We start from the raw sequence: 18,000 nt of genomic DNA, 5'->3' as shown, positions 1-18,000 counted from the left end.
ATATATACATATATATATATATATGTATATATATATATATATATATATATATATATATATATATATATATATATATATATATATATATATATACACGGACGAGAAGTTAGAACATCGAATAACTCCCACCCCCCACCCCACATCACTGTTACACATACATATATAATTAGTTTTTAAATTACCAAAGCAAAATAAAAACGACAACTGACAGTCTTTTATATCACTATTTATGTTTGTTAATCAGATACACAAGCAGGGTATACCAGTGACTGTCTCTAGACCCGGATTTGAACACAGACCGCCGATACGTACAGCGTGCGATATTCAATCTCGCCACAGGGCCAACGAAAGTATTCGACTACATGTGTACCCTATGCAGGTATTGGTGTGCTGAGTTTAACTAAAAGTACCCCGTGTTTGTGAGTTGACGCTTGAACACCTGAGATTGGGTGTTTAAGTGTTTATGTCTGAGGGTCCAGGATTTGGCTAATGTGGGGTTTCAATTTCGGCATGGTATAACGACTTTCTTGTTGATTAACTAAATACCTATTTGAATCTAATTTCGTGAAATTAAATTATACAGCTAAGAATATGTAGCCGGACTTAGATAATCATTAGGAAGACCTGCTTTTATTTCTAAATAAACATACACTACGCAACAAAAAAAAAATTGAACTGGTATTTTAACCATGCCATAATTGCAGCCTAAAACGTAATGCATTACTACCTACCTAATACATATCAAAACATCTTCATTTTTAATTACTCAGCACTTTCTATAAACACATTTTTTATCCTGATACACACAATTAAAGTTTGAAGAATAACAAAACATAACCTTTACCGTCTTGACTTACCCAAGCGCAAAAATAATTTTAACAAATTTTCGTTCGTTTTGTATTGTAAGTTCATTTTTAGACTGCTTGTTATTTAAGACTTTTGCAATAAGAGTATTTATGTAATGCTTACATAGCCGGTAATATATTTATTGAAATACTAACAAGTGCGCATACGCATTGTGACCAGTTATAAAGCGCAAAATCAACGCTGCAAGCATCTTTATGCAACTAATTTACGCACCATTGTGTGTGCACACCAATCATTACGGAACAAAAAATAGCGCAGTTGTTTAGTTTACACCGTAAGTATACACATACACATTACACCGGATGTCATCTAAAGTAATTGAAGGTTCTTGAACAAATGATTTAGTACATAACATCTAAGTTACCCCGGCTCTGATTCAGTACATTTAAAACATCTACGATTCTTCGGCTCGCTGCTTGTCTGTAAGCTTATCAAATAATTACAACATACAATAATTTTCTGACGCTGTGTTAAATGTATAATAACAAATAATAATGTAGATCTAGATCTAGACTATGCATTTTTTGTTATGAAAGGTGTATTCTATCTATAGGGTTTGTTAAAGATTAAATGTTTTGAGGTAGGGCTAAGTAGTTTCCAGCTTTTCTTCTATCTACATCATTCACTAGAGTACCGACAGAGATGTCGAAATGAGTCTCACATGCAGTGGCGTAGCGAGGTCGGGTGTCACCCGGTTCGGCACTTAATGGCGTCACCCACCAGAGGCGTAGTGACCCTTCCCGGGAACAAACTTTCAAATTTTCGATTTGCACCCCCTCAAACTTTCGATTTGCACCCCCCCCCCCCCTTTCAAACTTTTGATTTGCACCCCCCCCACACCACTCAAACTTTTGGTTTGCACCCCTCTCAAGTTTTTCTCTATATATTTTGCTATTTTTTGCCTTGGTGTCACCCCCCTATATGGTGTCATCCGGTGGGGTCCGCGCCCCCCCGAACCTTCCCCCCCTCGCTACGCCTCTGCTCACATGAAATAAGGTTTTTAAAAAAAATTGCTTTAAGTAGGAATAACTATAAAAAAAAACATTCATAAACCAGATGTAATAAAGTATAAACAGAAATTCCACAGTCACAAAAAGTTATGTCTATCGAGTGAATAAATTGTCTTTTCATGATAAACGTTATTATTAGGGCTAGAATTTTGGTTTTCATGAGTGCCGTTAACGCTAGTAATTTATATATATATATATATATATATATATATATATATATATATATATATATATATATATATATATATAACGCATTTCTCAATTTGATATGTCCACAAAGGCTGACAGTTGAAATGGGACCGCTACATCTATTGGTTCTGTTGATGCTTATTGCATCCACTCAAGCATTCGGTGAGTTGTATCTGATGTTGTCGAGTTTTTTTTAGATCAAGATCATAATCACATAGCTGTTGATGCTTATTGCATCAACTCAAGCGTTCGGTGAGTTGTATCTGATGTTGTCGAGTTCTTTCAGACCACAAGCACATTGATGTTGTGTGTCGTAGACTCGTCTTCCAGACCCAGCGGCACACGTGAAAGTGACGTGTGTGATATGTTGATACATTGAGGGAGTGATTAGAACTTCGTTTTGACGACGTGGCCTAGTGGTAGAGCGCTAAACTGCTAACCCGCAAGTCTTGAGTTCCGATGCGGGTTGAAGACTTAGTCCATCACAAGATGGCTAGGCATAGTGCTGATCATATTATCCTTTCATTTGCCGAGGTCACAGCCGAGGTCCTTGATCGAACTGACAAGAACATCTTCAAGGTTTTATAGAAGGGAATAAAGATATGGAAATAGAGGTTATTGGAGGGATGGCGGTGGAAGGTTACAGGCGGGATGACCGTGGAAGGTTACAGGATGACGGTGGAAGGTTACAGGCGGGATGACGGTGGAAGGTTACAGGCGGGATGACGGTGGAAGGTTACAGGCGGGATGACGGTGGAAGGTTACAGGCGGGATGACGGTGGAAGGTTACAGGCGGGATGACGGTGGAAGGTTACAGGATGACGGTGGAAGGTTACAGGCGGGATGACGGTGGAAGGTTACAGGCGGGATGACGGTGGAAGGTTACAGGATGACAGTGGAAGGTTACAGGCGGGATGACGGTGGAAGGTTACAGGCGGGATGACGGTGGAAGGTTACAGGCGGGATGACAGTGGAAGGTTACAGGCGGGATGACAGTGGAAGGTTACAGGCGGGATGACGGTGGAAGGTTACAGGCGGGATGACGGTGGAAGGTTACAGGATGACGGTGGAAGGTTACAGGCGGGATGACGGTGGAAGGTTACAGGCGGGATGACAGTGGAAGGTTACAGGCGGGATGACGGTGGAAGGTTACAGGCAGGATGACGGTGGAAGGTTACAGGATGACGGTGGAAGGTTACAGGCGGGATGACGGTGGAAGGTTACAGGCAGGATGACGGTGGAAGGTTACAGGCGGGATGACGGTGGAAGGTTACAGGCGGGATGACGGTGGAAGGTTACAGGAGGGATGACGGTGGAAGGTTACAGGCGGGATGACGGTGGAAGGTTATAGTCGGGATGACGGTGGAAGGTTACAGGCGGGATGACGGTGGAAGGTTACAGGCGGGATGACGGTGGAAGGTTACAGGCGGGATGACGGTGGAAGGTTACAGGCGGGATGACGGTGGAAGGTTACAGGCGGGATGACGGTGGAAGGTTACAGGCGGGATGACGGTGGAAGGTTACAGGCGGGATGACGGTGGAAGGTTACAGGCGGGATGACGGTGGAAGGTTACAGGCGGGATGACGGTGGAAGGTTACAGGCGGGATGACGGTGGAAGGTTACAGGCGGGATGACGGTGGAAGGTTACAGGATGACGGTGGAAGGTTATAGTCGGGATGACGGTGGAAGGTTACAGGCGGGATGACGGTGTTACAGGCGGGATGACGGTGGAAGGTTACAGGCGGGATGACGGTGGAAGGTTACAGGCGGGATGACGGTGGAAGGTTACAGGCGGGATGACGGTGGAAGGTTACAGGCGGGATGACGGTGGAAGGTTACAGGATGACGGTGGAAGGTTACAGGCGGGATGACGGTGGAAGGTTACAGGCGGGATGACGGTGGAAGGTTACAGGCGGGATGACGGTGGAAGGTTACAGGATGACGGTGGAAGGTTACAGGCGGGATGACGGTGGAAGGTTACAGGCGGGATGACGGTGGAAGGTTACAGGCGGGATGACGGTGGAAGGTTACAGGCGGGATGACGGTGGAAGGTTACAGGCGGGATGACGGTGGAAGGTTACAGGCGGGATGACGGTGGAAGGTTACAGGATGACGGTGGAAGGTTACAGGCGGGATGACGGTGGAAGGTTACAGGCGGGATGACGGTGGAAGGTTACAGGATGACGGTGGAAGGTTACAGGCAGGATGACGGTGGAAGGTTACAGGCGGGATGACGGTGGAAGGTTACAGGCGGGATGACGGTGGAAGGTTACAGGATGACGGTGGAAGGTTACAGGATGACGGTGGAAGGTTACAGGCAGGATGACGGTGGAAGGTTACAGGCGGGATGACGGTGGAAGGTTACAGGATGACGGTGGAAGGTTACAGGATGACGGTGGAAGGTTACAGGCAGGATGACGGTGGAAGGTTACAGGCGGGATGACGGTGGAAGGTTACAGGATGACGGTGGAAGGTTACAGGCGGGATGACGGTGGAAGGTTACAGGCAGGATGACGGTGGAAGGTTACAGGCGGGATGACGGTGGAAGGTTACAGGCGGGATGACGGTGGAAGGTTACAGGCGGGATGACGGTGGAAGGTTACAGGATGACGGTGGAAGGTTACAGGCGGGATGACGGTGGAATGTTACAGGCGGGATGATGGTGGAAGGTTACAGGCGGGATGACGGTGGAAGGTTACAGGCAGGATGACGGTGGAAGGTTACAGGATGACGGTGGAAGGTTACAGGATGACGGTGGAAGGTTACAGGATGACGGTGGAAGGTTACAGGCGGGATGACGGTGGAAGGTTACAGGCGGGATGACGGTGGAAGGTTACAGGATGACGGTGGAAGGTTACAGGATGACGGTGGAAGGTTACAGGCAGGATGACGGTGGAAGGTTACAGGATGACGGTGGAAGGTTACAGGCGGGATGACGGTGGAAGGTTACAGGATGACGGTGGAAGGTTACAGGCGGGATGACGGTGGAAGGTTACAGGATGACGGTGGAAGGTTACAGGATGACGGTGGAAGGTTACAGGCAGGATGACGGTGGAAGGTTACAGGCGGGATGACGGTGGAAGGTTACAGGATGACGGTGGAAGGTTACAGGCGGGATGACGGTGGAAGGTTACAGGCAGGATGACGGTGGAAGGTTACAGGCGGGATGACGGTGGAAGGTTACAGGATGACGGTGGAAGGTTACAGGCGGGATGACGGTGGAATGTTACAGGCGGGATGATGGTGGAAGGTTACAGGCGGGATGACGGTGGAAGGTTACAGGCAGGATGACGGTGGAAGGTTACAGGATGACGGTGGAAGGTTACAGGATGACGGTGGAAGGTTACAGGATGACGGTGGAAGGTTACAGGCGGGATGACGGTGGAAGGTTACAGGCGGGATGACGGTGGAAGGTTACAGGATGACGGTGGAAGGTTACAGGCGGGATGACGGTGGAAGGTTACAGGATGACGGTGGAAGGTTACAGGCGGGATGACGGTGGAAGGTTACAGGCGGGATGACGGTGGAAGGTTACAGGCAGGATGACGGTGGAAGGTTACAGGATGACGGTGGAAGGTTACAGGATGACGGTGGAAGGTTACAGGATGACGGTGGAAGGTTACAGGCGGGATGACGGTGGAAGGTTACAGGATGACGGTGGAAGGTTACAGGCGGGATGACGGTGGAAGGTTACAGGCGGGATGACGGTGGAAGGTTACAGGCGGGATGACGGTGGAAGGTTACAGGCGGGATGACGGTGGAAGGTTACAGGCGGGATGACGGTGGAAGGTTACAGGATGACGGTGGAAGGTTACAGGATGACGGTGGAAGGTTACAGGATGACGGTGGAAGGTTACAGGCGGGATGACGGTGGAAGGTTACAGGCGGGATGACGGTGGAAGGTTACAGGCGGGATGACGGTGGAAGGTTACAGGCGGGATGACGGTGGAAGGTTACAGGCGGGATGACGGTGGAAGGTTACAGGCGGGATGACGGTGGAAGGTTACAGGCGGGATGACGGTGGAAGGTTACAGGATGACGGTGGAAGGTTACAGGATGACGGTGGAAGGTTACAGGATGACGGTGGAAGGTTACAGGATGACGGTGGAAGGTTACAGGCAGGATGACGGTGGAAGGTTACAGGCGGGATGACGGTGGAAGGTTACAGGCGGGATGACGGTGGAAGGTTACAGGCGGGATGACGGTGGAAGGTTACAGGCGGGATGACGGTGGAAGGTTACAGGCGGGATGACGGTGGAAGGTTACAGGCGGGATGACGGTGGAAGGTTACAGGATGACGGTGGAAGGTTACAGGCGGGATGACGGTGGAAGGTTACAGGCAGGATGACGGTGGAAGGTTACAGGCGGGATGACGGTGGAAGGTTACAGGCGGGATGACGGTGGAAGGTTACAGGCGGGATGACGGTGGAAGGTTACAGGATGACGGTGGAAGGTTACAGGCGGGATGACGGTGGAAGGTTACAGGCAGGATGACGGTGGAAGGTTACAGGCGGGATGACGGTGGAAGGTTACAGGCGGGATGACGGTGGAAGGTTACAGGATGACGGTGGAAGGTTACAGGATGACGGTGGAAGGTTACAGGCGGGATGACGGTGGAAGGTTACAGGCGGGATGACGGTGGAAGGTTACAGGCGGGATGACGGTGGAAGGTTACAGGCGGGATGACGGTGGAAGGTTACAGGATGACGGTGGAAGGTTACAGGCAGGATGACGGTGGAAGGTTACAGGATGACGGTGGAAGGTTACAGGCGGGATGACGGTGGAAGGTTACAGGCGGGATGACGGTGGAAGGTTACAGGATGACGGTGGAAGGTTACAGGATGACGGTGGAAGGTTACAGGATGACGGTGGAAGGTTACAGGCGGGATGACGGTGGAAGGTTACAGGATGACGGTGGAAGGTTACAGGCAGGATGACGGTGGAAGGTTACAGGCGGGATGACGGTGGAAGGTTACAGGATGACGGTGGAAGGTTACAGGATGACGGTGGAAGGTTACAGGCGGGATGGCGGTGGAAGGTTACAGGATGACGGTGGAAGGTTACAGGCGGGATGACGGTGGAAGGTTACAGGCGGGATGACGGTGGAAGGTTAGAGGAGGGATGACGGTGGAAGGTTACAGGATGACGGTGGAAGGTTACAGGCAGGATGACGGTGGAAGGTTACAGGCGGGATGACGGTGGAAGGTTACAGGATGACGGTGGAAGGTTACAGGATGACGGTGGAAGGTTACAGGAGGGATGACGGTGGAAGGTTACAGGCGGGATGACGGTGGAAGGTTACAGGATGACGGTGGAAGGTTACAGGATGACGGTGGAAGGTTACAGGCGGGATGACGGTGGAAGGTTACAGGCGGGATGACGGTGGAAGGTTACAGGATGACGGTGGAAGGTTACAGGCTGGATGACGGTGGAAGGTTACAGGCGGGATGACGGTGGAATGTTACAGGATGACGGTGGAAGGTTACAGGCGGGATGACGGTGGAAGGTTACAGGCGGGATGACGGTGGAAGGTTACAGGATGACGGTGGAAGGTTATAGGCGGGATGACGGTGGAAGGTTACAGGCGGGATGACGGTGGAATGTTACAGGATGACGGTGGAAGGTTACAGGCGGGATGACAGTGGAAGGTTACAGGCGGGATGACGGTGGAAGGTTACAGGCGGGATGACGGTGGAAGGTTACAGGCGGGATGACGGTGGAAGATGTGATCGGGCATAACAAAATGGGAAAGCCCATAGCAGCAAATGGAATCTATGCCAAAGTGTTGCAAGAAGAATGCTGGAAACTTCCAAATATACTGAAATGGATGTTATAGAAAATATGGGAACGCAAATACGAGAGTGTTTTAATAGTATATAAACCATTTTTTTCTCGTTTTGTTATTAAATTTAGTATGACTTAATAATTATCAGACGATTGATTTTAAATATAATTTGATCAAATTTTTTTTTTTTTTTTGCGATATGTTTTGGAGACGTATCACAAAAAACAATGTCTTTGAGTCAAAATTGAGTGATAGTGACAATGACGGGTTTGTCACAAATTGTATGAAGGACTGACGGTAGGATAGAGCGGCTAAAATACATTACGCTTATTAAAGGAAACGTAATAGTTCTCTTAGCACACACCACTGATATTGTGATAAATGCAAGCATAGTCCCCACCATTAACCCTTTCCTGTCCAGATCACAGCCACCACCATTAACCTTTTCCTCTCCACATCACTCCCCCACCATTAACCCTTTCCTGTCCAGATCACAGCCACCACCATTAACCTTTTCCTCTCCACATCACTCCCCCACCATTAACCCTTTCCTGTCCAGATCACAGCCACCACCATTAACCCTTTTCTCTCCACCCCACACAGTCGTACGACGGGAGGTTTACGTAGCTGACCCGTGTAACCGAGTCTGTCCCCCCGTGCTCAAGCCGGTCTGTGGAACCAACGGTCGCTCCTACGCCAGCATGTGCACCCTGCTCAAGGCCCGATGCAAGCAACCGACTCTGACCTTTGATCACATGGGATACTGTGAACATGGACACTAGATCAATGGAGGCTGGCGGCATAAGGCTTAGGAACACCCTCTTTTGGCAAGTGTAGGGCTACAGTATTTGGACAATTTGTGTTGTTTGCTAAAATCATGGTTTTAAAAAAAAAACAATTATATATATATATATATATATATATATATATATATATATATATATATATATATATATATATATATATATATATATATATATATATATATTTATTTATATTTATATATTTATATATATATATATATTTAGTATACATTATATATATATATATATATATATATATATATATATATATATATATATATATATATATATATATATATATATATATATATATATTTATATATACATATTTAGTATACATATATATATATATATATATATATATATATATATATATATATATATATATATATTATATATATATATATATATATATATATATATTTATTTATTTATTTATATATACATATTTAGTATACATGTATATATATATATATATATATATATATATATATATATATATATATATATATATATATATTTATATATACATATTTAGTATACATATATATATATATATATATATATATATATATATATATATATATATATATATATATATATATATATATATATATATATATATATATATATATATATATATATATATTTATTTATTTATTTATATATACATATTTAGTATACATGTATATATATATATATATATATATATATATATATATATATATATATATATATATATATATATATATATATATATATATATATATATATATATATAATATATGCAATATATATGTGTGTCTGTAAGTGTGTGTTTGAATCTATATAACATGTCATTAAATAATTAGTTCTAGCATCCAAAATATCACCCTGCTTTTATTTATAACGTATTTTAAAAGAAAATGTTTAAAAAATAGAAACTCTGTAAAGAAAATAAAAAGTGTATATTGTTTGAAAAACCATCCGACTTGCTGACGGGGTTTAGGATGGATTAGGTCAACGAAGAACCTCTACTTTGATCAACTGCTCTTCTCGCAGATATAGCTTAACTTTTCCGATCACTTTATTTCAATAACTCGTTACATTTTAATGCTACAAGCTATCCCTCAACATTATGGACCTTCACTAAAATTTGCTTAATAAAAATGAACTCAAATGCTACTTAACTATTTTCTTCGTTCCGCTTATATATATATATATATATATATATATATATATATATATATATATATATATAAATACCACTTTTTTCAACAGATCTGCAGAAGTCCTACCAGTATTATTGGAATATTAATGAATCGCTGTTGTGTCTAAATACTTAAATAAACCCTCTTTTGGCCTAATTGATCCAATATAATGAAATAATAAAAGCAGTTTGATAGCATACATTGGTGTAAGTTATTTTTGTGTTTGTCTACATTTTTCTTTTTAATGTGTTTAAAAATGTTGTATACTTTAAAATGGTTAAACTGTAGAACGGTTTAGTAAAGTTTAGTTTATAACATTACAGTATTATAGATCTGGTGAGATCAACCTTTTTCCCGTTTAAAAAATTAGCCCTGTTGGAAATAATAGCTTGGTGGTCGGAGTGTTCTTGTTCTACCGACAGCTTTGAATATTGGACAGCATTGATCACTTGACAGCATTGGTATTTGAACATCTTTTGTCCGAACAGCTTTGGTCTGTGGACAGCCCAGTTAAGTTCAGATTTTTAGTCCGTGAACAGCTTTGGTCTCTGGAGAGCCTAGTTCAGTGAACATTTTTGGTCTAAGAACAGCTTAGATCTTTTGACAGCTTTGAATACTGGAAGACTAGTTATATGAACAGCTTTGTCAAAGGACAGCTAGTTATGTGAACAGGTTTGTCAATGGACAGCTAGTTATGTGAACAGCTCACATCACTGCACAAAGCAGTTATGTGAACAGCTTTGTCAAAGGACAGCTATTTATGTGAACAGCTTTGTCACTAGACAGCTAGTTATGTGAACAGCTTTGTCACTGGACAGCTAGTTATGTGAACAGCTTTGTCAAAGGACAGCTATTTATGTGAACAGCTTTGTCACTAGACAGCTAGTTATGTGAACAGCTTTGTCACTGGACAGCTAATTATGTGAACAGCTTTGTCACTGGACAGCTAGTTATGTGAACAGCTTTGTCACTGGACAGCTAGTTATGTGAACAGGTTTGTCAATGGACAGCTAGTTATGTGAACAGCTTTGTCACTGGACAGCTAGTTATGTGAACAGCTTTGTCACTGGACAGCTAGTTATGTGAACAGCTTTGTCACTGGACAGCTAGTTATGTGAACAGGTTTGTCACTGGACAGCTATTTATGTGAACAGCTTTGTCACTGGACAGCTAGTTATGTGAACAGCTTTGTCACTGGACAGCTAGTTATGTGAACAGGTTTGTCACTGGACAGCTAGTTATGTGAACAGCTTTGTCACTGGACAGCTAGTTATGTTAACAGCTTTGTCACTGGACAGCTAGTTATGTGAACAGGTTTGTCAATGGACAGCTAGTTATGTGAACAGCTTTGTCACTGGACAGCTAGTTATGTGAACAGCTTTGACACTGGACAGCTAGTTATGTGAACAGCTTTCGTCTGTGAAAATCTGATCATATTGGACATCTTTATCCAAAGGACACATTTTTATGTGGACAGCTTTGATTAGTGAGCAGCTTTGCAGGTCAAAGTTTTGTTTACCGATGCTGATGCCTCTTCAACTGTAGCTCACTCTAATTAGGGCCTATGTTCATGGCACGACAATATTTTACATGAATTCTCTTCACACTGTGAACTTGTCTGTTTACAAAACATTAAAAACTAAAACATGTCTGGATGAGGAAACCACTGGCAAAACCTTCTAAGTCACTTATTGGATGATTTTGGAGAAATTGACTTTTAAATTGTTTTTTGATTAACTATTCTTAAGATTTTCGATATTTTACTATTACTTATTTTTTATTGAATACCCCTAGCAACAAAAAATAGTATATTACTTTAATTACCACCTATTTAAGAAGACAATGAGAGAAACCTATTTTTCAAAAAGTAGACTTGTAAGGTTTTGAAAGTGAGCTGGAAAGATATACGATACACAAATACAAATAACAAAAACCAGACTTATTATAATATTTATTTTTTTGTGAAAATCCCCGGACAAAGTTGTCTAAATCAATACGAACCAAAATCTATTTACATAAGGGTAGTACATGATCACTTTCAAAACAAGTTCTTATAAAATGACTAATGGTTCATCATCAAATTTGTATTTTATATATTCACACTTTAAAAAAAATGAGCTAATGAAATGTATATGAATTTAAGTAATACAATGATGAAAATACATTCAAACATTACAATGAATGAATCTATGTCCTATTTAAATAGGGTTAAGGTACTTTAGTTTTGAGAAGCTAGATTTGGTTTTCGTTAGTATAGCTACAAAACTTGTAGTCCTTTAGCTTCCAAAATAGCATAGCTACAAAAAATTGTGTGGCTATTAAAATTTTCACTCAATTGGAGGTGCAGGTACTGTGGTTCTGAAAAAAAAAAACAAAACAAAGAAACAATGTTAATTACTCATCATCAATGTCATTATACCAAGATATATTTATATTTATCACGCTACAACACATTTAGTTAGTCGAAATCCATGGTAAACGCCGTTGAATCTAACATAACATCAACAGAGTTTTAATAATAAATAAATTTCGCGTGTCTAGGGTTGGCTGTTCAAAGTGCATTTTTTAGATGCATAAAGCAGTTTATTTTACATCAATGGATCAAGATTAAAACCTAGCGTGGTCGTATCTCCTAGCTTAATTACAAAACTAATCCAACTCATCAAGTAGTTAATGAAGAAACATAAAGGAAAACACAATTTCAAGCTAATCGCAAACATGTAAAATTTGATATTATATATATATATATATATATATATATATATATATATATATATATATATATATATATATATATATATACATACATACATTAATTACCTTGATTTTCTTAAAACGAGAATGAGCGCAAGCACAAAGAACATGAGAGTTAAGATGCCAATCATTCTGCCCCAGTTGAGGGCGGAACCCGAATTTTCCCCGTTAGCTGATTGTAAGAGTGGGCGAAAGTCTTGACCACTCTCATTTAAAGAGTTTGAGGGTGGGCTGACAACTGTAGGGAGAATCAACACCATTCTTGTAATCGTTTATTGGGGTCAGGCTATAGCCGGACTATATATATATATATATATATATATATATATATATATATATATATATATATATATATATATATATATATATATATATATATAAAGACACTATTCAGATGAACGGTGGAAGATGAACTTACGCTTCATACAGTTTTGTCCAGTCCTGCCTTTGGGGCACGCCTTACAGATACCCATAAACTGGCAGTCCTGATCTAAGCAGGTCTCATAGCATTCATAATCACATTCCGGACCAAACATTCCAATGCCACATTCTAAAATAAGAATCATGACGATATATACATATATATATATATATATATATATATATATATATATATATATATATATATATATATATATATGTAAATGTATGTATGTATGTATGTATATATATATATATATATATATATATATATATATATATATACATATACATTTATATATACAATTATATTTATATATATATATATATATATATATATATATATATATATATATATATATATATATATATATATATATATATATATATATATATTTATATATATATATATATATATATATATATATATATATATATATATATATATATATATATATTTATATATATATATATATATATATATATTTATATATATATATATATATATGAATTCCTATAAAAAGACAATGGGACGATCAGATAGACGGACAGACTTGCAAACACCAGCCGGTAACTTACCGCCATAGACCTGGAGTTCACACAGCACCAGAGTGCCTGTTGTGGTGATCTCTATTTTCCTGATCTTCCGCGGCGGCCGGACCAACACCGAGTGAACGTTCTGGAACTTCTGGGATTTGTAATTAACATCCTCGGCTTCTTCGTCAGCCTCGATGTCGATTGTAAAATCCGACATTTTTTGGCCATCTTGATCTAATAATAATGGATGTGTGTTGAGTTTTGCGCAATGACAACATGCTTTATTAGCTCAAGAAAATCAAAGAACAGAGCATGACTTAAACAAAACTCAAAGCTGAGTTTTAGGTCTCAGTGAAACTCTTTATTTTTAATTTTCATTTTAAAGACTTGTTTTATCCTCGTGGCATTCTTTATTGAAACTACAGTTAGGATTGCAGAGTAAAATCTACACTTATCTAGTTTTATGCACATATATTGAAATCGAAATATTTGAATATTTTACCTAATTAAAAATATGATGCGTATATATATACATATATAGGGGACGGAGTGGTCTAGCGGTAGAGAACTGAACTACTAACCCGTTAGTCTCGAGTTCGAATCCGGGTTCAAGTCAGTAAACCGTCCCTGAGTCCACCCAACTCTGATGGGTAGGCTACCTAACTCACGTTAGGGAAAGTAAAGGCGGCTGGGCATAGTGCTGACCACACTATCTCTTCATATGCCGAGGTCACAGAAACAAGTGAACTCTACTTCACTTGCCCCATAGACCGTCAGGTTTGAAAGGGAAACGTTACTTACTTTACTTTTATATATATATATATATATATATATATATATATATATATATATATATATATATATATATATATATATATATATATATATATATATATATATATATATATATATATATATATATATATATATATATATATGCGTGTGTATGTATGTTTGTGTGTATGTGTGTAGATAGATGGAGACAGAAAGGGGAATCGGTATCGTCCACTTTGTCCACTAGTTTACCGACCCGCGGTGTAGACCAGAACCTCCACAACCGTGGGCGGCATGTAGAACTCCGTCACCCAGGTGATTTTGGAGTCAGGCAGGTGCTTGACGTAGCAGTCGTCCTTAACGATCTGGTCGATGACCATCCTGTCGTTGATGTCACTTTCTGTGACGACCCCGTTCACAATGATGGAGGAGAAGCCCCCTCTGGCTATGTTTCTGCCTGGTGATGGAGCACAGTGAATTCTATTGGAGTTTGGTCATCAGGTTTTGTTGATAGGGGTTTGTGTGCAGTATAAAACTTAATTAAACGCAGGGGATCTTTCTAGAGTGTGAGGCAATGATGCAACCGTAGTGGAGAGGTATGGAAAAAACACACTAGAACTACGTACAACCTAAGTTGAGACATATATTGTAGGACACACTAGAACTATGTGCAACTTTAGTGGAGACACATATTGAAGACACTAGAACTGCGTATATGTGAAGACACGTATTGAAGTATAAACTAGAACTACGTACTACCTAAGTGGAGACACATATTGAAGACACTAGAACTACGTATATGTAGAGACACATATTGAAGGACACACTAGAACTACGTATATGTGGAGACACATATTGAAGGACACACTAGAACTACGTATATGTAGAGACACATATTGAAGGACACACTAGAACTACGTATATGTGGAGACACATATTGAACACATTTGAACACATACCACCATTGATGTGTATCTTGCACACGTAGATGTCTTCATCAAATTTGACTGTAAAGGTCTTGGCAGCAGTTATTGTTTTACACTCCACTACCATATTTAAATCGTCTAGGTCATAGGTCAGCTGTTGGTCACAGACCCAATCGCCATGGTCGGCCGTGGTGTATATCAACGTTATCTTCGCTCGTTCATCTGCGCATATTTAAAAAAAATATTGAGTTTCATGAAACAATATGTCTGCAACTGCATGGGTGTTTAATTTGTTGTGATAATTGTGTATAGCGATAAAGAAATATTTCGCAACGGGTATAAATGTGTTGTTGGTTCTCTAATAGAAATCGTATTATCAGATCTTTTATACGTTAGTGGGATCAATTATACTAACATATTTGTCATGAAATTATTTGTCCTGATGTCCTTGATATCATGTGTCCTCAGATCGATTGTCATGAAATATTTTTCCCGATATTATTGGTCCTGAAATGTTTTGTTTTGAAATCATTTGTCCTTTACATATATTGCCATGATTTCTTCGTCCTTGATATATTTTGTCCTGAGATAATTTGTTTTTGAGATATGTTGTATGGTATTTATCGTCTGAGATAATTTGTTTTTGAGATATGTTGTATGGTATTTATCGTCTGAGATAATTTGTTTTTGAGATATTTTGTATGGTGTTTATTGTCTGAGATAATATTTGTTTTTGAGATATTTTGTATGGTGTTTATCGTCTGAGATAATTTGTTTTTGAGATATTTTGTATGGTGTTATCGTCTGAGATAATTTGTTTTTGAGATATTTTGTATGGTATTTATTGTCTGAGATAATTTGTTTTTGAGATATTTTGTATGGTATTTATTGTCTGAGATAATTTGTTTTTGAGATATGGTGTATGGTATTTATTGTCTGAGATCATTTGTCTTCAAATCAAGTGCCAAGCTACCATAGACCGAGATAGAGAGATAGAGAGAGAAAGGGGGTAGGAGAGAGAGAAACAGAGAGAGAGAGAGAGAATAAGTTCATCTTATAAGCTGATAACTTTCTAACTTTCTGAACTTACCTTTAAAAGGGTATTTGATTTGTAAAGATGTGACATATACCTCGTTGAGAAATGTGAATTCGAACATTTGAAAGTAATTTTATCTCATAAGTTGGTAACTTTCTGAACTTACCGTCATAGAGGTATTCGATTTGTAAAGGTGTGACATATACCTCGTTGAGAAATGTGAATTCGAACATTTGAAAGTAATTTTATCTCATAAGTTGGTAACTTTCTGAACTTTCCGTCATAGAGGTATTCGATTTGTAAAGGTGTGACATATACCTCGTTGAGAAATGTGAATTCGAACATGCGAAAATAAGTTTATCTCATAAGCTGGTAACTTTCTGAACTTACCGTTATAGAGGTATTCGATTTGTAAAGATGTGACATATACCTCGTTGAGAAATGTGAATTCGAACATTTGAAAGTAATTTTATCTCATAAGCTGGTAACTTTCTGAACTTACCGTCTTGGAGGTATTCGATTTGTAAAGGTGTGACATATACCTCGTTGAGAAATGTGAATTCGAACATGCGAAAATAAGTTTATCTCATAAGCTGGTAACTTTCTGAACTTACCTTTATAGAGGTATCTGATTTGTAAAGATGTGACGTAGACCTCCTTGAGAAATGTGAATTCGAATATGTGATTTCTCCTGCATTTGTTGTTGGATTGGGGGGAGACCCTACTGGCCAACACAGCCATGTCTCCTGTTGAGATCGGAAAGATGAAATCTAGTGAAACCCTGTCTTTTAGAGGGGTTAACGTTGGGGTGACTTACGGTATCCTGATACTACTAATGGTGTTAACATATAGGGGGTAAAGTGAAATAATGTGCCATCTATTGATTATAAATAAAAAGGTGAGTAAATAGATCATTTTGTATTAATGTCATCATAGTAACGTCAACATAGTAATGTCAACAGAGTATTATCAACATAGTCATGTCAACATATTAATGTCAACATATTAATGTCAACATAATAATGTCAACATAGTAATATCAACATATTAATATCAATATATTAATGTCAACATATTAATTTCAACATATTAATGTCAACATATTAAGGTCAACATAATAATGCCAACATAGTAATGTCAAAATAGTAATATCAACATAGTAATGTCAACATAATAATGTCAACATATATTGTCATCATATTAATGTCAACATATTAATGTCAACATATGCTGTCAACAAAATAATATGCAGCGAAAGCTTACTGTAGAGACAATTATAACTAAACCATCCGATAGTACAATTTCGTCCAAGATCTTCGAAAGGAATAAAAATTCAATATATATTATATTTTTTATATATATATATATATATATATATATATATATATATATATATATATATATATATATATATATATATGTATATATATATATATGTGTATATATTAATTAAATATAATATATATATATATATATATATATATATATATATATATATATATATATATATATATATATATATATATATATATATATATATATATATATATATATATATATATATATAACATTATATTAATTTACAGAGGACGAGATATCGCCAAGGGGGTCATATAAGTAAAGTAGTAACGAATGATTTAGAAAAACTTAGTTAAAATTGAATTTATCAAAACGCTTTGCAATGCATTATTTGTTAGAATTAATCAAT

General features: G+C 39.2%; 1 protein-coding gene and 1 long non-coding RNA gene across 2 annotated transcripts; one reads left to right on the top strand and one right to left on the bottom strand.

Annotated features, from left to right (window-relative positions):
• Window positions 1-1,146: 1,146 nt before the first annotated feature.
• LOC131930819 (uncharacterized) lies at window positions 1,147-8,677 on the top strand. The gene is made up of 3 exons (XR_009384173.1): window positions 1,147-1,289; window positions 2,158-2,228; window positions 8,456-8,677. It is a non-coding gene; the product is annotated as an uncharacterized LOC131930819 (long non-coding RNA).
• Window positions 8,678-12,172: 3,495 nt separating this feature from the next.
• Window positions 12,173-17,602, bottom strand: LOC131930815 (uncharacterized). The gene is made up of 8 exons (XM_059287440.1): window positions 17,556-17,602; window positions 16,907-17,038; window positions 15,290-15,478; window positions 14,587-14,787; window positions 13,599-13,790; window positions 13,018-13,149; window positions 12,666-12,837; window positions 12,173-12,203 (listed from the first exon to the last, which is right to left on the bottom strand). The coding sequence occupies exons 2-8, from the start codon at window positions 17,031-17,033 to the stop codon at window positions 12,173-12,175; spliced, it is 1,044 nt and encodes a 347-aa protein (XP_059143423.1). The 5' UTR covers window positions 17,034-17,038; window positions 17,556-17,602.
• Window positions 17,603-18,000: the final 398 nt, after the last annotated feature.

Source organism: Physella acuta, unplaced genomic scaffold (genome assembly GCF_028476545.2).
Source record: "Physella acuta isolate Inbredline_101_S28 unplaced genomic scaffold, ASM2847654v3 ptg001853l, whole genome shotgun sequence".
Lineage (NCBI taxonomy): Eukaryota > Metazoa > Mollusca > Gastropoda > Physidae > Physella > Physella acuta.
The sequence above is the reverse complement of the archived record's forward strand: the minus strand, read 5'-3'. Positions and strand labels throughout refer to the sequence as shown.